The sequence below is a fragment of the Bubalus kerabau genome, chromosome 1 (genome assembly GCF_029407905.1).
Source record: "Bubalus kerabau isolate K-KA32 ecotype Philippines breed swamp buffalo chromosome 1, PCC_UOA_SB_1v2, whole genome shotgun sequence".
Taxonomy (NCBI): Eukaryota; Metazoa; Chordata; class Mammalia; order Artiodactyla; family Bovidae; genus Bubalus; species Bubalus kerabau.
In genome coordinates, this window is record NC_073624.1 from 50,999,956 (window position 1) to 51,022,081 (window position 22,126).

General features: G+C 50.0%; 1 protein-coding gene and 1 long non-coding RNA gene across 2 annotated transcripts in view; one reads left to right on the forward strand and one right to left on the reverse strand.

Moving 5' to 3' along the window:
- SYN3 (synapsin III) overlaps positions 1–22,126 on the forward strand; it is a 492,105-nt gene that overhangs the window by 460,333 nt on the left and 9,646 nt on the right. The window contains exons 8-10 of the mRNA XM_055574733.1: positions 9,678–9,820; positions 14,562–14,636; positions 17,578–17,680. Coding sequence (XP_055430708.1) covers positions 9,678–9,820; positions 14,562–14,636; positions 17,578–17,680 — 321 coding nt within the window. The remainder of the gene's footprint in view (positions 1–9,677; positions 9,821–14,561; positions 14,637–17,577; positions 17,681–22,126) is intronic.
- LOC129647736 (uncharacterized) lies at positions 10,364–18,300 on the reverse strand. Its single transcript, XR_008712471.1, has 3 exons — positions 17,964–18,300; positions 17,559–17,723; positions 10,364–11,308 (listed from the first exon to the last, which is right to left on the reverse strand). It is a non-coding gene; the product is annotated as an uncharacterized LOC129647736 (long non-coding RNA).

Below are 22,126 nucleotides of genomic sequence, written 5' to 3' on the forward strand. Positions count from 1 at the left end.
CACAGGCTACCCTGTCCAAGAGGCCCTGGGGTTGAGTCATCTGGGCTCCAATTCCAGCTGGGGGACACCTCAGCTGTGGAGTTTGGCTGGCAGAATTTGTCCTCCCCAAGACCTTCCAGGAAGAGACTGGGCACCTGCCCCATTGTACTCCCAGGGGCTACCCTTTGCCAGCTCAAGTCTATCTGTCAGGAGAGTTTGCAAAAGATCCAAGTGAGGATCCGTGGTGGGGCTGGGAAGGAAAAGCATTGCCTCAACCCTTTGCTTTCAAAGCAGGGCAGTGTCGTGAACAGATCATGGGGTTCTGATCTCAGCAGACCAATTTCGAGTCTCCATCCCTCCACTTACTAGCTGGGGCACCTTGGACAAGTCCTTTGCTTCTCTGAGTCTCACTGGTGAAGTGGGAGGTTACAGGGAGGCTTGACCAAGTGGTCATGTTGTCTGCAAGTCCCACATCTTCCATGAAGAGGTCTCAGATCTGCTCTCTGTGGTCTCTGAGCTTCAGTGACTCTTATAAAAGGGGAGGAGGAATTCTCTGTCTCCACATTTCCCCCACCTCCCACGGGAAGAGGTAGGGCCAATCTGATATACCATTCCTTCCTTCGTTCATTTAGCAGCTCTCTATTGAACACCTGCAGCATGCCATGTGCTGTCCTAGCATGGGGTATAGGAATCACGGGCTAGTGGGAGAGGCAGATTCGGTATAAATGAGCAAACAAATACACTTATAAACTTTACTCAGTACAGGCAGAAGAACAACAAGTTGTTAAGAGATAAAAACATGGTAGAGCTGTTGGAGAAACTTCTGAGTTGGTGGCCCGTGAGCACAGACTTGAGGAAAGATAATGAGCCAGGCTTGCAAAAGCAAGAGTGAAGACCCTTCCAGAGAGAAGCGCATATGCAAAAGCCCAAAGGCAGGAAAGAGCTGGGGTGGTTGAAGAAGTGCCAGGGGACCAGTGTGTGGGAGCATTGTGGACACATGCAGAGAGTCTGAGAGGAGGCGAGGAAAGGGGCTGGGCGCACAGGGGCCCACCTCCCGATGCCCCTCATCTCAGGGATCAGCCTTTCACAGCCTGTTCCCACTGCCTTAACACAGTTGCCTAGTTATTTTTTTTCCAGTTTTATAGTTGTTTACAGAGACACGGCTCATGAGGGTACACCATGGCTGGATTCCCCTAGGGTTGTTTGTGAAGAGTGAGATGCTGGAGATAAACTGTGTAATACAGTTCCTGGCATAGTTAGTCCTCAAGGAGAAATAGGTATCTTGAAAAAATATATGTAAAAATAATGAGAATATTTACAGCCCCATGCCAACACCCACTTCGAACTGTTACTCTGAGATTTAAAAGAGAAGAGAAGCCTTGGGTTTCAAGTCATCCTCTTCTCCATAACCACAACGAAGAAAGTCGGGGTAGAATCGTCACATCCGGGAGACCTGCCCTGGCTCCCACCGCAGGGTGCATCAGGGTCCCTGTGTTGCAGCATCTGTCACCCTCTATTGAATTGTCTGGTTACCGGTCTTTCCCGTGGACTATGAACTCCTCAATGACAGAGACTGTTCCTTGATTCTCCATTTAACATAGTAGTTAAACAACGTTTTATTTCAGATAGGTTTAAGGACTAGTCCAAATTGCTTACTCTCATTAACTAGCCCACGTTTAAGCTAAGAGACTGGTCTTGATGAATCATTCCAGAATAGAATTAATGTCATTTAAAAAGCACAGTATCCTTGTAACTTTCCTAAGCTGGGGACTGCTTTAAAGTACGGACCGGTTTATTGGCTATCCCACCCCCGCAGGTTTCTCAAACCCACGTTTCACAGGAGGAGCAGACAGGCTCTTCCCCAGGGACGTTGCACCAGAGGCTTGCGTTATTCACTGCTGGGGGAGGGTGCCCGAAGTAATAACATTAGGCCCACAGTTCCCAAACTCTGCACCCAAGGCCCTAGGGGAGCAGAGTGTATTTTAAATTTTCAGGGGGAAACACAGCAGTTCTTGGCATCAGTCAATCACCATGCAAATTACTAGCCGAGGTGGTTCACAGTTTCAACATTAGATCACAGCGTATTCCTTTCAGTGACATCACATTTTTGCAAAACTGGGGTTTTGGTGGTGGTTGTGCTAAAAGGCAAGTACTGTATGAGAATCGTCATGGAACAGGAAATGGGGGTGAAGTGTCTGCTCTGATTCTAAGGTCCGGGAATGTATGCAGTGCCCAGCAAGCACGCACGGCTCGTTTGTAAGTGATTGTAGTTATTTATGAACGAAATAATATTATGTACATTGTTTATTTCAGTGACTAAGCTGGTAGGACATAAATAGTTGGCACTTCTTTTGGCCTTGGCGTGCCGTGAAATCATTCCTTAGGTGGGCAACATACATCCAGAAAGTGGGGACTCATGCATTAGGTTCTTTGTAACTCCCATTTAACTCTTTTAAGCTTTTGATGCTGAACTCAGGAATGATTTTGAGCTAAATTCTGTGAGCGTGGCTTAATGATGTATGCATGGAACCTACCCTTGAGAGTCAAGGAGCTACAAGGCTGGGAAATATTTACTGGGAGGGAAAACAGATATTTAGCTCATCTCTCTCACTCCATCTGACTAGCTTCTTAATGAGTGTAGACCACTTTGGAATGAGCTGGAAGCACGCCTTCCTGTTATAAAAACAGAAAAACAAGCATGCGCTTGTGTGCCAGGGATATGGTTTTAGTATCTCGAACTAGGAGTGGCCTGAATATCCAGCTGGCTCAACCAGCTAATTATTGCCGGAAAGAGAGACTACAGAGCAAGTGTTCTGAGGCTACAGTTATTATTTTTGGTAGATCCCCCTGCTTAGCTTTTAGCTTATTCATAAATAAATCAGCCAGTTCAGTAAATTGCCTCATATAGTTAGTTATCGTTGAAAAAAACAAGCTTGCCCCGGTCATCACAGCAGATGGAGCCTGCTCCAAACTGGGCCTTCGACAGAAACCTGATGGAGATGGATTTGGCTGGGGTGAGCTGCTGGTCATACTCGCCTGAAACATTTTCTAGGCTATTGAAATAGGGCGATGGGCTTGAATGGCTCATGTGTATTTCTATCCATGTTGATTCTGAACCATCTTCTAAGAAGGATCTTGGCCCCATTCCCAGCGTTCACCGCTGAGGGCAAGTGGGATTGCCCTTCCTCCAACCATGAATCCCTCTTAGCCCTCAGCTTCCACAAAGAAACTTCAAGGCTCTGTTTTCTGCTGATACTTGTGAGTCTCTTTTCTCAGGCAGCATCAGCCCCAGGGCCACTGTACCACCTTTCCCCTTTGCCTGGATTCTCTTCACCCAGCTCTTCCCATGACTGGCCTCTTCATTCATTCTTTCAGCAAATATTGAGCCATCTGCTGTGTGCCAAACACTATGCTGGGTTTCAAGGTATAAAAAGGAATGATAATAATAGTTAACATTTGTTGAAAGCCTGTAATGAATGAAGAGTTCTCCTAAACCATTTACATGTATCTCATTTGATGCTGAACAGCAATCAAGTCATCCACATTGGAGATGAACAAGTTACCCACATTTTGCTAATAAGGAAAGTAAGACACAGAGAAGCTAAGTATCTTCCCCAAGGTCACACAGCTAACAAGTGAGGGAGCTAGGCTTTGAGCTTGCATTCTTCAACATTTTGTTGTATTGTCTCCTTAGAAAGACACAGGAGGCTCTGGTTTTATTCAGTATTTGGCTTACATTTTAATAGAGGAGAGAGACAATAATCACATTAGCAAATAAGTCATTTCAGCTAGTCAAAGATGATAAGAAAAAAAATAGTAATAATTCAGTAGAGACTTCTCAGAGTGGCAGGAAGGAGTAGTTACTTGATATCAAGTAGCTGGAAAAGCCTCTGAAAAAAAACAGCCATGGGAAGGTGCCCAGGAAAATGATTTCAAGCAGAGAGAATAGCAAGTGCAAAAGCAGCAAGGCAGGGACAAGTTGGGCCGAGTGCAAAAGAAAGAGATGACCAGGAACCAGATCATAGAAGCTTTTTTACCTGGGCTGCACACATTTTCCTGGGGAGCTTACAAAAATACTGATGCCTTGGCCCATGCCCAGAGATTCTGAGGCAATCAGTCTGAGGTTTTGGCTCAGGCAAGAGGAATTCTAAATGAGACGAGTGCAGCAGTCCAGTGCGGGATGGTGGTGGCGTGGACCAGGGCAGTGGTGGTGGAAAGGCAGCATCTCTCCATCAGCCCTGCTCCCTCCACACCGCCCACCTGTGGTCCATGGGAAGTGTTCACATCCTTAGCCTGGATAAACCAAAAGCAGGATGCTCACCTGCGGATAGCCTGCGAAGGATTCAGCACCAGAGACTATCAGTCTTGGTGGGTGACCCACTGAAGCCCCTACTGGACAGAGCACAGGGGAGAGGGGTAGGCAGACATAACCTTTTCCTAAGAAATCACCATCTCACAGTCTCTAATCTCTGACAGCCCAGCCTTATTATGTCCACGTGGGTGAAACTATCAGTTCTTGGCCATAGTGGTGTCTGTCACAGCTCACCCTGGGAGGTGGCATCTTTGTCTTCTTGCTACAGCACTAGCTGAGACAGAGTGTTCATCGGGGTTGTCCAAAGAAATGGAAACCATAAGAAGGGTATACATAGACTTATTGTAAGACATTGGTTTATGTGATTAATTTGGTGGTGCTAGTGGTAAAGAATCCACCTGCCAATGCAGGAGACATAAGAGATGCGGGTTCAGTCCCTGGTTTGGGAAGATCCCCTGGAGGAGGGCATGGCAACCCACTCTGAAATTCTTGCCTGGAGAATCCCCTGGACAGAGGAGCCTGGTGGGCTACAGTCCATGGGGTCACAAAGAGTTGGACATGACTGAGATTTTTCTCGCATGTTGGGATGGGTTAAGAAGAGAGTGACTTGGGCATACCTGGATGGCTCGCATCCAGTGGATGAAAACCAGACTCAAGTCAAAGAGCCGATTCTTACCCTGTATGATCAGTCATTGGAACCATTCACGCACTCTTGGTCTAATATACAGTAGGACAAGTTCCCTGACGTGGTATGAGCTGCCTTGCCCCGTAGTGAGCTCCCTGTTATTGCTTGAGGTGTTCAAGCAAAGAGCGCACAGTCTGCTGAGGCTGTAAGGTGACTTTCCCATCCCAGGCCTGGATGAAGCCCACTGAGGAGAATCGGAATTGTCTCTTGGCTCCTCTCTGCAGTTTATCTCCCTCTGCACATGTATGCACACATGCAAGCACACACACACTCACACGAGGGAGGTGAATGCCAGAGAGGAGGAGAATGTGAGAAACCACACAGGGATCCAGCTAGGAAAACAAGGAGGAGAGATGGGAAGGCAGGGGGACAGAGACAGCACTGAGAGGGGTGGGCAAAGCGGGGAAAGGGAGAAGGAGGGAAAGGAAGAGATGGAAAAAGGTGGGAGAAGGGAGAGGCAACTGCGGGAGATGCAGAGGGAAAGGGGGCAGAGAGGAGACAGGCGGTACTAAAAGCAGGAGGAAAGGGAGAAGGCAGTGGACTTGGGAGAGAGGAAGCATGGGGCCCAGGAGGAGGGAGGTGGGCAAGGCGGAGGAAGCAGGGCACAAGAGACAGGGCCGGGCCTCAGAGTGGGTAGGGAGGTGGGTGAGGATGTGAGTCTTCAGAGTCAAGGAGTTCACTGGGCAAAGGTCCCCAGAGCAGCAAATGGGTAATCTTGAGTCACAGCTCATTTAGAGCTTCCTGTTTTCAGCTTGTCTCTGTGAACAGTTGGAGGGGTTTCCAGCTAGTAAATACATTGGAGTGCCAAGACTCCCTCCCCTGGCTGTGGCCGTTCCATGGCTGCCCGTCCCCAGAACCTTCTCATGCCACCTCCCTTTATACCCTGAGCACCAGCCCAGCAGCTCCTCCAGCACCACCCAACAGGCCACCTGCTCCCCTCTGCAAGGCCCCTGACTTCACCAGGTTCTCAAGGCTCATGAAGGAAGCCGTAAGCCTCTTCCAAGTACTGCACTCACATTCACCAGTTGCACCACTGGCGCTCCACTGGGAAGCTGTAAACCTTTTAAGTGTGGAATCCCGCCCAAGCATTTACAGAAAATTTTACTTTATAAAACAAGTTTCCCTGAAACACAGTTTCTTTGCCTTTTTCCAAGACCCCATATTTTTCCTTCCATCCCCTTGCACTCTTCCCAGTTACAAGCACATCTTTATCCATCCTTCTTCAACTCAACCCAGCAGACGTGTCTGGGCCATCCACAGCATTCCAGACAGCAGGGTTACATCTGGAAACAAGACCCGTTGTCTGTCCTCAGGAAGCTTGTGTCTAATGGGGAGACAGACATGGAGCCAGGGGTGGAGTCGGGTTTTATGGGGCTCAGACAGCACACAACTTAAGAATAAAATTACCAGCCCATGTATAAGAAACCTGGGTTACGTGTTCAGTCCTGGAGAGGACAGGATGAGTGCCCCACCCAAACACCCAACTCTAGGAGAGAAGGGTTCACAAAGGAAGGTTGAGATGACCATTAATTAATTAAACCACTGCACCTATACTTTCTCTCTTTGCTCTCTTTTGCCTATCCTGTGAATAAATGAATGCATACACGATGCATTCTACAGACATTTACTTAAGGACGAAGTTTAGCTTCTGTAACAAAAACCTAAGATGGCTTAAACAAGCTAGGACCTTCCCTCTCACATAACTGGCTCCTTCCATCCTTCCTTCCTGGGGTGTTGCCTTTCAGATACAAAGTCTATGATGGTGCCCTTCCAGCCAGTCAGATGAGGCAAGAAAGAACTGTGAAGCATTCCCCCTTCCACCTCACACACACACTTCTCTTTTAAGGCAGACCTGGGAGTTCAAACCCAACTTCTGCTCAAGTCCCATTGACCAAAACGTGATCACCCAGCCTTGAGGACATGAGCACACACAGATCCCAGGGAGATGAGGAAGTATAATGTTTATTCTGGATGGTCATGTACCACCAGATTAAGGCATTTCACAGCTATAGAAAAAGAGAATGGATGCTGTGGACAACTAGAAATCTCCGAGACAGCCTGTGGCGTATGTTGTGCTTACTAGGAAACTGAGGTGCGGAAGTAGCTGTGGTCCTTTCCAGGTCCATCCACTGACAAAACTGAATTAAACAAGCTGTCCCTGGAAGCTCCCAGCCCTGTTCTTTAATTTCAGTAACTCTGACGCTCTTTACCAGATCCCAAATATTGGCCGAGAATGAAATACTGTGACCACCCAAGGGGTAGTTGAAGGAAGAGGAAGCAATATAGACTGTGAAGAAGTTGCCAGGGGAAAAAAGGAAGAGAACCAGAAGAGAATAGTGAAACTAAATTTCAAGAAGTTTAGCGATTTCCTATACCATGGAGTGTCAAAGCAGCAAGAGGACCCAAAGAAACTCGATTGGATTCACCAATGAGGTCAGAAGTGACCTTCGCCAAGTCATTTTGTGTGGAGTGGTGGGGAATGGCATCCAAAGAGAGTTGGTTTGGGAGTGAGTGGAAGATAAGGATGCTGAGATAGAGTAGTGGTAACTGAGGTATGGAAAAGCAGGAACAACCTGAGATTAGTGCATCCGTGATCATGTTGATTCAAAAGATAAAAAAATCAATGAAGAGCAAGAGCTAGAAAATGCATGGCAGACATACAGTTTGGCTGCTTTAACAAAGACCAAAATAACAGTGGCTTAAAGAAGATCAAGGTTTACTTCACTCTCATGTGGGAGTCTGAGCACACACAGTCAAGGGCAGACTAGGGACAGCATGGGGTGGGGAATCCAGGCTCCTTCCACCTTGTTAGTCAGTCATGCTCAACATGCAGCTTCCATCTTGTGGCCCACGAAGGCTGCACCAGCTCCCACCATCATGTAAACATCCCAGCCAGGTAGAAGGAGGGAGAGGGAAGGGGAAGTTTTCTTTCATCTTAAAGGCACCATGCAGAGGTTGCTCACATCACATCTCCTCACATTTTCACTAGCTGGACTTGGACACTTGGCTACATCTACTGAGATAAGGGAGACTGAGACAAAATCATCTTTAGCTGAGAGGCCAAATCCCCAGAGAAAACTTAAGGGTCCTATTACGAGGAAGGAGGGAACAGCAAGCAGTCAGAGCCTTAGGGGACCTAGAACAAAGTGTGGTCTCGACCTTTGGTGGGAGGAGGCTCGCTGTCTCCAGGGCGGGGACACACAGAGAGCAGAGAGGAGGTCTACCGAGCTGTTTACGACCTGTTGGGTGGGAGACCAGACGTGCACTCGTAAATACCCTGGGATGGTTCAGAGAACGCTGTGCTTTTGGAGTCCTAGGTTTCATTCTCAGCTCTGTGCTTAGCTGCTCTCTGGCCTTGGACAAGGAGAGAGATCTCCGTTTCCACATCTGTTAAATGGTCATAATAATGCCCACCCTGCCTGCCCCACAATCTTATTTTGAGTCCCAGAAGAGAACTGAGAAGATGTTCTGTAAGTGTGAGGTCAGGGCAGATGTGGGCGGCATCGTTATGGGGGGATGGAGTGGTCTAGGCATTGCTGAGCCTGAAGGGCAGGTGGGAAAGGGCTGGAAGAGGCTGGAAGGACAGCACCACCCCACACACAAGCTCCACACACCCATCCCTGAGGATCTGGCCTCTGCCCACTGCTGGCCAAGGAACCCCTCTGTTGTCCAAGTGAGGATGACAGAGGAGGGGGCCCGCAGCCATCCACAGGGGCTGGAGTCAGCCTCTGGTGTGTCTTGAGATCGCCCTCCCAGAGCCTTGGCCTCGTCCCCTGCCCTTGGCTTTGGAAGCTCTCCTGAGACCTCTCGCTGACCCCAGGGCACACCCCGTGTTCCTGGCCTCTGCCCAGTAAACAGCATGAGTGAGTTTCTCCCCCAGGCCTCTGGCCTAGCAGAGCTAGCTGTGTCCAGAGCATGCACACTCCCAACACACTCCCTCCACACACATACATGCCCACACTGCCTGCACACTCAGAAGCACCACACCATGTGCATCACACATGCAAACACCACACACATATGCCACGAACTGCACATTCCACGCACACTCTACATGTCCCCCACAAACTTCACACACACAGCCCACATGCACACACCTGCCCAGGCACACCACACGCACACACACACACTGGTCTCTCTCTGTCCCATATCACACCCCCTACCCGGCTCCCCACACTGCTGCAGGAGTGCTTTTTCTAAAACACAAATGTGGCTACTTTCTTGTTTAAACTCCTCCTCTTCAACTGGCTATCCAGAGCCTTCAGGCTAGCATTCTAGCCCCTGCCAAAGCTGTTGAGGCCCACCATGGTCTATTCCCTGAAGACCCTCTTCAGGTATCTCCACCCTCCTGCCCCCTTGGCCAGTGTGGACCACTGGCCCACCCACCTCCCCCCAGCTCCTCCTGCCCCTGGCTTGTCCATCCTCCATCCTCTCCAGAGAATGTACCTGTGTCATAGCCCATGTGAGAATCGCATTCCCTCTCCTGACCCCTGTTCAGAGCCCACCCCTCCTATAAAAACTCCCTCGACTTCCCCAGGTGGAATGCTGCCTTTGGAGAGCAACTTGCATCCTGTGTCTGCCTCCCCTGCCAAGCAGATGACCTTCTCACGGTCACTATGTATGCAGCCCTGGGTCCCAGCACAGGGTATGTGCTCAATGAACACTGGGTATGTGGTGCTCATCCCCTCATCCTCCCAACAGATCAAAGTAGAAAACCAGCATGACTACCAGGACGTCACCAGCATGGTGGCCATGGCCAAAACCTATGCCACCACCGAGGCCTTCATCGACTCCAAGTATGACATCCGTATCCAGAAGATCGGGTCCAACTACAAGGCCTACATGTGAGTCCCTGGGCAGGGGCAGGGGCTGGGAGGCCGGGAGGAAGGGTAGGAGCAGAGTGTGAGAGGAACCGAAACCAAACCCCATGGCAGAGACCCCCACAGGGACATCTTATCTTCCCTTTCTGTCTCCTTTACTTCCCTTCACCTCTAGTTGTCACAGAGGAAGGCTGCTGTTCCATCATGGCTTATTCCAGGGCAAAAAATCTGTCTACCTAAATGAAGGCTGTTTCCCCCAGAGAAATAAAGACTATTGGCCTCTTTGCAAGCAGATAGGGGATGTATGTCACAGGAGACATACATGGAAGGGACACATCAAGGATGGCCTTGAGTGCCTTGCTGAGGATTTTGGATTTTCTTCTCTTCCTTTCTGAGCAGAGAAGTGTCATGATCTGACCTATAACCATGAAAGGAAGGCTCTGGGGCTGTGGGCTGCAAAAGGGTTTCTCTGGGACTAATAATATCAGGTAGGAGTTACACCAGATTTCTTCACCTGCAAGCAGTAAAAACCACATCTGACTAATACGGTGAAATGTTTTTAAAGGGAATTTATTAGAAACCCATTGATGATCAGAAACTTAAAAAAACTAACTAACCCCAAATTACCAATTTCAGAAATACTGGGATTCAGGGAAGCCCCAGGAATCTGGGTAGCCAGAAATAATAGACAATCTTCGTGGCACCCCATTAGGAAGGGAATCTACCATAATTATTTTCAGGGCTTAACTCAAGATTACAATTCCACGGAAACAGTGCTGATTAGTCCAACGGTGGTCACATGATTATCAGAAGAGGGCAGACGATCCGTATAGAGAGTCCCACCAAGACAGCATGCACCACAGGCAGGGTCATTATCCAGTGGAGACAGAGGTTACGTGACTAAAAGAAAAGGGACGAATGCCAGAAAATTCATCACACATTCAATCCAGGGGTGGTTCAAGCAGATGATGACTCATGCTGGAGCTGTGGTTACAAGGATGAGTGGGAGCTCTTGACTGCATGGAGGGCTCAGTCTTTTCTGCTCCAAGGCCTCTCTGTCTTACTTTGGAGTAGTGCTGGTTCCACTTGAAATGATGAGACTCCAGAGAGGCAATAAGTGCCTGGTCTCCAAGCCTGGATGGAGTGCTGATTGCATGGTTCCCCCTTTGAAGACTGCAACAGATGGTTCTGGACAGTTGGGCAATCTCTCTATGTGCTTCTGTGTGGTGGATCTGTGCACTAGGTCAGGGTCAGCAAACCACAGCCCACAGGCCAAGTCTAGCTCCCACCTGTCTCAGTAAGTAAGGTTGCGTTGATCACATACATCTCCATTTCTGTATTATCTAGGGTTACTTTTGCTCTACCTGGATTGCTTAGACTGTAGATTGGCAACTTTTTTCTGTAAGTGGCCAGATAGATGGTCATTTTAGGCTCTGCAGGCCTCCCAGTTTCGGTTGCAACCACTCCACTCTGCCACTGCCTGGAAAACTGGAGAAAATGCAGTCCGTTGACCTGCAAGGAAATATGCCCAGGAAAGGGATGGAGCCAAGGAATACTTCTGGCCTGTCTTGCCAACCATTCTCCCACCCATGAGCCAGGCCAGACCTGTCACTGCTCTCAGACGCCTTCAGGGCAATAAAGTCACCTCCACACTCATAACCCCTCTGAGTCGGAGAACATTCTAGTGCATGGTCCAACACATTCCTGAGGCCTCCACCATCCCTCATGATATCATTTCCCTCCTCTCCTCATTGTTAGCGTTTCCACTTGACATTGACGACACCTTGTCCCAGTTTCTCTTCTTGAGGATTACCTCATTGCTGCATTCTTTATGCTGAGCCTTTCTGTCCCGACAGCTCCAATTTGTCATTAGTTATGGCGTTTCCTGGACCCTGCATTGGCCCACGTCCGAGGGAAGGGGTTCGTGTCAGACCTCGGTGTAGAACGCCCTCTCCGCCCATGACCATTCAACGTCCTTTCTGGCCCACTTCCTGCCCTGCACTCAGGCCTTTGAGCTTGTTGCTACTGAATGTCATTGTGTCTAAGTCCTCTCAGCAGACAGAGCTGGGAAATAAATGTGTGTATCTCAACCTGTGTATACACACATGTCTGTAATTATTTCTCTCTGTATATATCCGTCTATAGCTAAAGCTAAACAGCTCATATTGATGTGTCAGACTTTCAACTGGTGCTCGATTTTCAACATGATTCACTTTAGCCTTCCCAAGTTGCTTATCTGTAACTTTCCACTCCCAACAGTGAAAAAATCTGGCTTCCCCCATCCTCCATCCACATACTTCCTTGTTCAATCCCAGCACATGTGTATAGTTGCAGAACTGTCAAGCTGTAGCCCCGTGAGAAACAACTTTGGCAACTATGGTGCAGGACTTACATATGGTTTCTTCTGTTCTTAGGCATCCAGTCTCCACTAATTTCCAAAGTTAGTTAGGTCAGCGCCTTTCCACTCACCCCTGCCCTCTTCAACAAGGGGGTCAGCATCAAACCTGTGTCATAAACCTAGGTTCCATTGTCACAGCCTACGTTCCATCCTTCATTCAAGCGGCTGCATCATATTTGGGCCAATCAACTTTTTTCCCCAGACCTGTGTTCGGCTCTGCCGTGGAGAGTCATGGTTAAGAGCACAGAGTTTCTCAGATATGGTTTTGTGGCTTCTGTCATTCAATGGGACTGATGATAATAATAATGTCCATCTCATTAGGTTTTGTGAGACTGAAGCCTGTGTTTATAAAGCTTTTAGACCCAAGTCTCAGACATAGAAGGCACTCACTATCAGCTCTATCATTATCTTCTTGGAAGAAGACCAATCTAGCTTGTGCTCCTGCTGTTTCTGGCATTAGAATGCTTTCTTTTCTCATCTACACTTACTGAAAAATAATAGTAGCACCCACTGTACTAAGAGATTTATGAGAATCTTTCCTTTAATCCACATGATGCTCTATAAGCATGGTACTAAAATGGTTCCTATTTACTAATGAGAAAATACTCAGAAATGTTGTCCATGGTTAAACTAGGAAACACTACAACCAAGATTCAAACTTGTACCTGTCTGGCTCAAGTCAGTTCTTACCTTCCCTTGTCACCATACAGATCCCACTCTACCATATCCTACTCATCCTTCCAGGTACCTCTCAGTCACTACCTTCTGGGGTCACATAAAGTATCTAAAAAGTTGTTTCCCCAGAATGCCTCACACCTCATGTGTACTGCTAACCCTACTATGCCTCTGTTCTGGTTTTAGGCTAGTCTACCCTTTAAGGTAGTGAACAGCTGGAGGAGGGGGGTCATCTCTGCACACTCAGATTAGTCCTGTAGTCAAGACATAGGGTGGCCTGATGATTGTTTGCCAAATTGAATTTAATTGCATTGAGTTGAACTGAACTGAACCAACTGAAGCTTATCAATGTCACGGCAACATTTAACCATTTAAATGTTAAATGCAACACTTGAACCATTATGGCTCCTGTTGGCCCCCTGTTCTCAGCATCTGCTATTCTCAGATGCATTGTATTTTCTCTTTTAGAAAGACATTGGATAGCACTGGTTCACCTCTGAAGCGCAATCACATGCCTTTCCTTGGACATGAAACAGATCACATTATCACTTCCATTTTGCTTAAAGCCATTCAGTCTTTGCTGAATCCAGATATGCCACTGGATATACTTTGTCTGTATTTCTCTTCAGCATACACAACCCCTTACCTAGTAAGTTGTTACCTGGAACCTACTACCTGCCAGGAACCCTTGGACACTAGAGGTACAGAGGGATGAGTCAAACATGCTCACTGCCCTCAGGGAAGTCAGCACACTAAAGCGGTCATTGCAACTGAGATGAGCTTTTCTAAACATTGGTAGAATGTAGTATAGGGGGTTCTTATTGGGGAAGTGTCATGTCAGAAAGTCACATTTTCAGATGAAACTTGAAAGATGAGTAGGACTTAGGGAGACAAGGATGGAGATGAAGACTATCAGGCAAAGGGGAAAAGTATATGGAGGCCTATACACTGGAAAAAATCCATGGCTTTGGAGTACCCGAAGGGATGTCAGTTGTTGCTGGAGCAGAAAAAGCAAAGGAACTGAGAGGGTGATGAGGCAGGCAGAGGCAGAGGCCTTCCTGCTCTTCACCGTGAAAAAGCAGTCACTTCTCGCCATTGGTTATTTTTCCTACATTTTAGTGCTCAAAAAAGATTCCAGAGTCACGAGGGGCTGTACTACCCTAGTTCTTCTAAAAAAAAAACAGGAGGTCATTTGAAGGATTTAATCTGATAGTGTAGGCATTCATTAAATTCAATTTTAGATTTCAAACGTGGCTTAGGAAAAGATACATAAGACCCAAGAAATAAGACAATCAACATAAAGGGAAATAAAAACACAATAAATCTGAAGACAGGATGTATATCTAAGAATGCACATCATAGTGGGCTTCCCAGGTGACGCTTATGGTAAGGAACCCACCTGCCAGTGCAGGAGGCATAAGAGACATGGGTTCGATCCCTGGGTCAGGAAGATCCCTTGGAGAAGGGCATGGAAACCCACTCTAGTATTCTTGCCTGGAGAATCCCAGGGACATAGGAGCCTGGCAGGCTACAGTCCATAGGATAGCAAAGAGTCCAACATGACTGAAGCGACTTAGAACAATGTAAGCTAGATATTTGAATCAGAGCCACCAAACAGCCAAAGCAAAAAAGGAAAGCAGATCAATGACAAGCATCCCTACTGCCGTCACTGTGTCGTTTGTTCTGGTACAGGAGAACCTCCATCTCTGGAAACTGGAAGGCCAACACAGGCTCTGCCATGCTGGAGCAGGTGGCCATGACAGAGAGGTAAGAAGTAACGGAGATGCTTCGGGAGGGGTACCGGCCACAGGGGGAGGTAGACAGGGATACAGCAAGGATCCTGTCATGAATGCCGTCTTGCACTTTGGCCAGTGTCTCACCACCCACAGAGCACTTTCCTAGGCATGATCCACTTTACTGCCCGTAATAGCCTTCAGGGCATGTTTTACAATAACCCCATTTTACAGATGGGAAAGATGGTTCAGAGGGGGAGCATGGCTTGTCCAAGTCACAGAACTGATCAATGGCGGAGATAAGACTAAAATCTTGACATCTTGACTTCAAGTCCAGGGGTCTTTGTGGCCCTGCCAGTTGCTACAGGAAGAGAACAGGAAGCCCTCACCAGTCTCTTCTGCTCTTGACAGCTGTATGGAAGCATCCCGTTAGGGTACCAGGGCTCCCACCCGGAGTGCCCACTCCTCTCTTAGATGTATTCCTGTCTCAGCATGAGGAGGTAGAGGTCAATTTCCTGTGAATCATGAATGCGGCAGAAAGGCACAGTGGCTGAAAGTCCCTCCCTTTAAACAACACCCGTGAGCCTGAAAGCTTCTTCTTCTTCACATCTTCACCTGAAGAAGGGCCAGCCACCTGCTTTTGAGGCCAGCAGCACACACACATCCCTTGCTGAGTGCCCAGTGATCTCTGCTTGCAAGCCTTCAGTGACAGTGGGCAAGGCATGGGCTTTAGGGTCAGAAAGGTCTGTTCAGTGAACATGTATTGAGTACCTACTGCATGTTATGTATGCTGAGCACTAAAGAGGTCCAGACAAAAAGACCCAACCCTTCCCTTTAACAACTCTGTATCAGTTGCAAGTTTCAGAAAATGGATTAGTTGGAGCCAAAGGGGATTTACTGGCTTGTGGCAATGAAAACTTTCAGAGGTGCAGCTCCAGGTAGGCCTGTAGAACTTATTCTACCCACCCACTCCAGTATTCTTGCCTAGAGAATTCCATGGACAGAGGAGCCTGGTGGGCTACAGTCCATGGGGTCACAAAGAGCTGGACACAACTGAGTGACTTTCACTTTCACTGCCAACTTCAGTTCAGCTTTCTTGCATGTTGGCTTCATTCCAGAAGGTCAGCTCACTCATATAGTGATCCAAAGTGGCTCCAGGCTTACATCTTAACTGCGTCAAGTCTAGCAGAAAGATGTCTTTCCCAACCACTTCAATCAAAGCCTGGAATTGAGCCTTATTCACTAATAGGCCTGACTTAAGTCACATGACTATCATGGACCCCATCACGATGACCCAGAAAGCAGCAGCACTGTAATTAGATACTCCTGTGTCACATCTCTGCCCCGAGAGAGTGAAGTGGGACCACCGTGCTGCAGTAACATGGACTGAGACTTAGGGGAGGGATGTAACACGGTTCCTGCCCTTGTGGAACTCATTCAGGGCTCTAAGCTGAGGAAACAGCATGAACTAAAGTGAGTGGTACTGCCCCCTTCAGATTTGTGTTATGCAGGTTAAGTACCCTTTCTGAACTCCTTCAGCTGTAGACTGGAGGTAATGCACCCAAGCCAGAGGGCTAATGAGAAAGGGATCTTCAGTGGCAGGAGTGCACTGGAAATAGCAGTCTCCTTCCCTTCCCGCCAGTCCCAGGTGCCGCCCCCAAGGTGGGTGCCCACCTGTGCTCTCCAGTCTCAGGGGTCCCTGGCTCAACTGCACCACCTGGTCTGGGGGAGTGACAGCCTTCCCCCAGTGGGCATTCAAGGGGCAGTCGTGGCCCTTTTCTCCACCAGCTTTCCAGAACGTAAGCCCAGCCTTTCCCCAGGCCTCGCAGGCTGCTCACAGGTGTCTCCAGCAGGTCATTATCTCCCTGGCTCTGCTCAGTCCCAGGCCGCATGGGCCATTCCTAGAGGAGCCTGCTATGGGAGTGGGACTGCTCAGGCCTGGAATCTACTTTCCCTTCTGCAAATTCATGGTCAGTAGCCTCAGTGCCTCAAGGGAACTTAGCAGAGGAGATGAGAGAGCCAGCTCTGAGAGCACTTCAGCTCATTCCAGGCCTTATGGCTCAGAGACACAAATAGATCTCCTAGCAGGCGTGCCCCATGTGACCCTGGAGAGTGGGGAGAAAAGCAAGAACATTGACACAAAGTCCCCTGTGACTCCAAATCCAGCCACCACAAAGGAAGCCAAGCACAAGGCCGGGAAGATACAACCATCCCCTTGTTGCAGGGTCAGAGTCCAGCACTGAGATCTTCTCCTGCAAAGCAAACGGACCCTGCAGCCATCAAGTGGCTGGAAAGGGAACAAAAGCAACGGGTCCAGAAGGCCAGGCCCCCGGGCCAGGCTGGAGAAGCCTGCCAGGCTCCTCTGCCTGCGTGCCCCAGGCCAGGGGGAGAATACACCCTTTGTCCCCGCAGGCTGGGCCTGGGAGGGATTTCTGGGGCCCTTCAAGCAGTTTTCCCAAGGGAAAAAGACTTCAGGGGCAGCTGGGGTCCAGGACAGATCCAGCTGGGGCAGGACAAGCTGCCCGGTACTGGGGGGCCAGCAAAGTCCTGGGGAGGGGAAGGAGGTCAGGTCTCTGAGATCCCCCCCAACTCCCCTCACTCCTCCCCCTCATCCTGCTTGTCACCTGCCTGCCTGGCTCCCTCTCTAACCTCTCTCCCTCTGTGTGTCTCTCATTGTCCATCTATATCTCTGCCTTTCTTTTTACCCATTCTGTCTCTCCCACTGCCTCTGTTTCTCTCTGTGTCTGTTTCTCTGCCTTTCTGTCTCTCTCATGCATCTCTGTTTCTTATGTCTTCCTGTCTCTCTCCGTCTCTGAATGGATGTGTTTGTGTGTATGTCACTGTCTGTCTCCTAGCCTGTTTTTTCTGTGGGTGTCTCTCTGGGTCTCTCCTTCCCCCTGTCTCTGCATCTCTCGATGTCTGCTTCCCGCCCCTTCCCCCTGTCCCACATACTCACTGTCTGTCCGTCCCTGCAGGTACAGGCTGTGGGTGGACAGCTGCTCGGAGATGTTTGGTGGCCTGGACATCTGTGCTGTCAAGGCTGTCCACAGCAAAGATGGCAGAGATTACATCATAGAGGTGAGCAATGGAGCGGGAGTTCCTCCTGGCCGGAACCAGGCCCCTGGGTAGGCATTCCAGAGGGAAGGAGTCCAGGTGTGATCTCCAGAGTGGTCAGCTGTGTCTTAGGTCAGGGCTGGGGCACAAGCAGCCTAGGCCTCAGAGAGCGGCTCCAGAGGCTTCTCACCCACTGCCCTCACGTACCCCCATCCACCCCCTCAGCTGCATCTAAAGCCTTTGTGCCCAGGGGTCCTGCCCTGGACTTTGATGACTTTGGGCATGAGGTTTGATAACCTTCCAGCACCTGTGGCCCTAACGGTAGGGGAAGGGCACTGGGCCAAGAGTTGGCAAGATTCTGTCCCCTCCAGTCTGTTAAATTTTCTTAGTGTCCAAACGGGTAAAGAGGACCCAATTCCACAGTCACCGTGCAGAGTCCCTCATCTGTTCAATCAACAAACATGTATTAGGGGCTCCCATGGGCCTGGTGTGGGGCAGTTCTGGAGACAGAGCCCTGAACAAGACAGGTATGGAGTGTGCCGGCCGGCAGGGAGGATGGTGCACTAGTCGCTGCGGGCACTGATGGTTAGGAACGGGGTGGGAATACAGGGAAATGTATGAGAGAGGCTCAGAGGGGCTCAGAGTCCCAGAATCTCTCCCTCAACCTCCCTGCATCTCACAGGCCAGCGCGCCCCTGCTGCCCTCCAGAGCTGTCGCCTGTGGGTCCCTGCGGGCCTCCCATTCCCCTGCCCACCCCCATGACTTCCTCCCCAGGCCTCCCCCAATCCCACAGTCCTCCTCCCAGGCCATGGCTCCCCTGTGTCTCTCCTGACCTCACAGCCCCCCTCCCCTCCTAACCCTTTCCCGGCCCCCGCCGGAGCCATGGCTCTCCGTGGCTTCCCCTGAAAAGGCTGCGCTGGCTCAGAGCTCTCTCCCCAGCGTCACGTCTCTCTGCTCACACACCACCACCACCCCCACCAGTCCCTCCGGTACTTCCCTTCTGCGGCCTTCTCCTCACACCACAGCAGAGGGGCGGTACTGACACAAGGCCAAGACACGTGAGGGAGCGCCCTGCGGCTGCCCCCTCCCCTGGGTGTGGGCGGTTAATGGGAAGCACATGGCTAGGATGACCGCGAGAGCCGGCTAGTGCTCCAGCCCAGCATGTCTGCACCACTCCCAGGACCCACAGCGAGCCAGGACCAGTGACTGGAGGGGTGGGAGCCCCGCTGGTCTCCTCCTGCCATGCCAGGAAGGCATTCCTCCCACCCGAGCCCCTAGACTGACCAGCTTGGAGGTGGAGGGGAGGGAGGCCAGGGTGGACACAGCCCTTCTGCCCAGTCTTGGCCCAAGGAAGGCCTGGTAACTTCCAGGGATGAGTTACCATCTATATTAGCAAGTTCAGTCCTGCTCTAGAAAACAACTCTCAGGAGTTCCTGCAGTCCAGTGGTTAAGACTCCATGCTTGAATGCATGGGATGTGGGTTTGATCCCTGGTCAGGGAACTAAGATCCCACATGCCATGTGGCACAGTCAAAAAAAAACCCTCCCCTCAAGTCCAGTGGCCACCATACCTGAAATCCCCTCAGCAGCCCCTTCTCGGGGGACAGAACCACCATCCTGCACACTTGCTTCCGAGTCAGACCCAGGCTGCTCCCTGGAGGAATGAGGTGCCCACCTTCCTGAGGACACCTGGGTGCTTCAGATCCATGCCCAGGGCACTGCATCTCTGGAATCCCTCCGTGGCCCTCCTGCCTCTGCATCTCCTCATAGGACCACCAGACATGAACTCAGCTTTGACACACACATGGTCACTGATTCATTCACCCATTCATTCATTCACTGTTGAGCTCCTCCTCTGGGCACCAGCCCCCAAGTCAGGCGATGAGGATACGGCAGGGTAGCAGGGACTCTGCTCTGGAGCTTCCATTCAGAGAGGGGCCTGCAGTCAGCAAATGAAGGACTCCAGGGCTGCTTCCCCCTCCCTTCTGTGAGTTTAGTTCCTTCTCTCTCACTTGAGCATTATCTCTGCCCTGAGAGCTCCTGCCTCTCTGAGTTTCCTCAACTTTCACTCTTAGGAAACAAAAGTTTGTACCCGTGGACCCAGGCTCCCTGCCTCCAGACATTTAGAGGGTCAGGGATGAAAGACCTTCCACATTTGAAAAGAAGATCGTGAGTTTGGACTTTTGAAAAACAAGAAAACTTCTCAAAAATGTATCGGGGGGGGAAGAATGGCTTTTCAGACTTTTTCTTTTTCTCTCACAAACATTACAGAGTGGTTTCCCTTGCTTTTTGGTTTAGAGTGGGGGCAAGGGAGGTAGGGAGCTTTTTACCAGGAAGATAAAAGGTATTTTAAAAAACAAAGACAGGATCCAAAAATACTGATTTCCTTAGCCACCTCTGTGGTGAGAACATAACATTTGTGGGACATGTTTTGTGAAGATCCTCACAGTGAAATACTCAGGGGAAAGACCCTTGAACTTGTCCTCCATGACTTGTCCAGGGAATGACATTGCTCACTGGAAAAATGCTTCCCTGGGGAGACCCGAATGTCCACTTCCTTTAGCTGTGTCCACCGTGGGGACTGCAAAATGCTCTGACCTCAGGTTCATTGTGGTGGCTGTTTTCCACTGTAGCGAACATAGGAAACAGAAACCAGAACAAAAAAAAGAGTGGGCAGGCAGGGCCAGGAAGAGAAAGGCCAGAGCTGCACACACCGAGGCGCCACAGCCATAGCTCAGCTCAGCCCACGTTGACTGAGAGACGGTCCACGTGCCGGGCAATGGGATCCAGGAAGCCAAGGACCCAGGCCCAGCCCATAGGGAGCTGAGTTTGCTAATACAATCTGTATTCACATCCTTGAGTTTGCTTTTCAGCTTCCCAACCATAATAGGGCTTCCCTGGTGGCTCAGTGGTAAAGAATCCACCTGCAATGCAGGAGACACAGGTATGATCCCTGGATCGGGAAGATCCCCTGTAGAAGGAAATGGCTGCTGCTGCTGCTACCGCTAAGTCGCTTCAGTCGTGTCTGACTCTGTGCGACCCCATAGACGGCAGCCCACCAGGCTTCCCCGTCCCTGGGATTCTCCAGGCAAGAACACTGGAGTGGGTTGCCATTTCCTTCTCCAATGCATGAAAGTGAAAAATGAAAGTGAAGCTGCTCAGTCGTGTCCGACTCCTAGCGACCCCATGGACTGCAGCCTACCAGGCCCCTCCGTCCATGGGATTTTCCAGGCAAGAGTACTGCAGTGGGGTGCCATTGCCTTCTCCGAAGGAAATGGCTACCCACTCCAATATTCTTGCTTGGCAAATCCCATGGACAGAGGAGCCCGGCGGGCTACAGTCCCTGGGGTCGCAAAGAATTGGACATGACTTAGCTACTAAACAGCAACAACTATAGTAGGTGCTTTAGATTAATGGGCTCCTAAAAGTCCCAGATGTCTTCGCAGCCACCCAACCCCCTCAGGTTATAGTTGAGGACAACAACAGGCCCACAGATGAGAAGTGAGCTGCCAAGATCATACCCCGAGTCCCTAGGAGAACCAGAGCCTGGAAGCCAGGTCTCCTGTTCCTAGTTCTTACTCAGAGCTGTTCGGTGATTTTTGAGATGTAGAAGGAGTGCTCGCAGTCTGTCCTGGAACTCGCTACTTCTTTGACCCTCAGCTTTCCCACTGTGATAAGAGCAGTAATGGTACCTATCTCAAAGAGATACTCTGAGATTTATGTGAGCTCTCCACCCAGTGCTTCGAACAGCACCTGGCACCTAGTAAAGCCATACAGCTCTTACTAGTATCCTTATCGATATGAACAGGACTTGTCCTTCCATTCAGCAGGTACTTATCAAGGGCACACCTGTCTGGACACAGGGCCCATCCCCAAGCCAGGGGCTCACAGTCTGGCTGGGGAGACACACACAAACAGGAGATGGTGAGACAACCAAAGCAAGGATGGCAGGAGTGCCAAGAAGGCTTTGCAGAGGAAGGACCAGCTAGATGTTCCTGGCAGATGAGAAGGGCTAGCCAGGTAGAGAGTAGGAAGAGTCAATGACCTACCTGCCCAAGGACCTGGATGGGAGACAGAACCTCGTGAGTCTAGAGCTTGGGAAAAGGGGAAACCAGATGGAGAATTAGATGGTGGTGAGCTGGGGGAACAGGCTGGTTTCCTATAGCTGGGGAGACAGAGAGCCCACCAAGGCCCCATCCTCCAGCAACCCACCCAAGACCTTCTGCCTCTGTCCATGCCTAGGGAGCCACCTGGATCACTGGCCTACATGACTTTGGGCAAGCCCTTCCCATCTCCAGGCCTTGGTTTCTCCATCTGCCAAAAGAGTGGATGCACAAATACGATCACTCAGCATGCATGCATGCCAAGTCACTTCAGCCATGTCTGACTCTTTGCGACCCCATGGACTGTAATCCACCAGGCTCTTCTGTCCATGGGATTCTCCGGGCAAGAATACTGGAGTGGGTTGCCA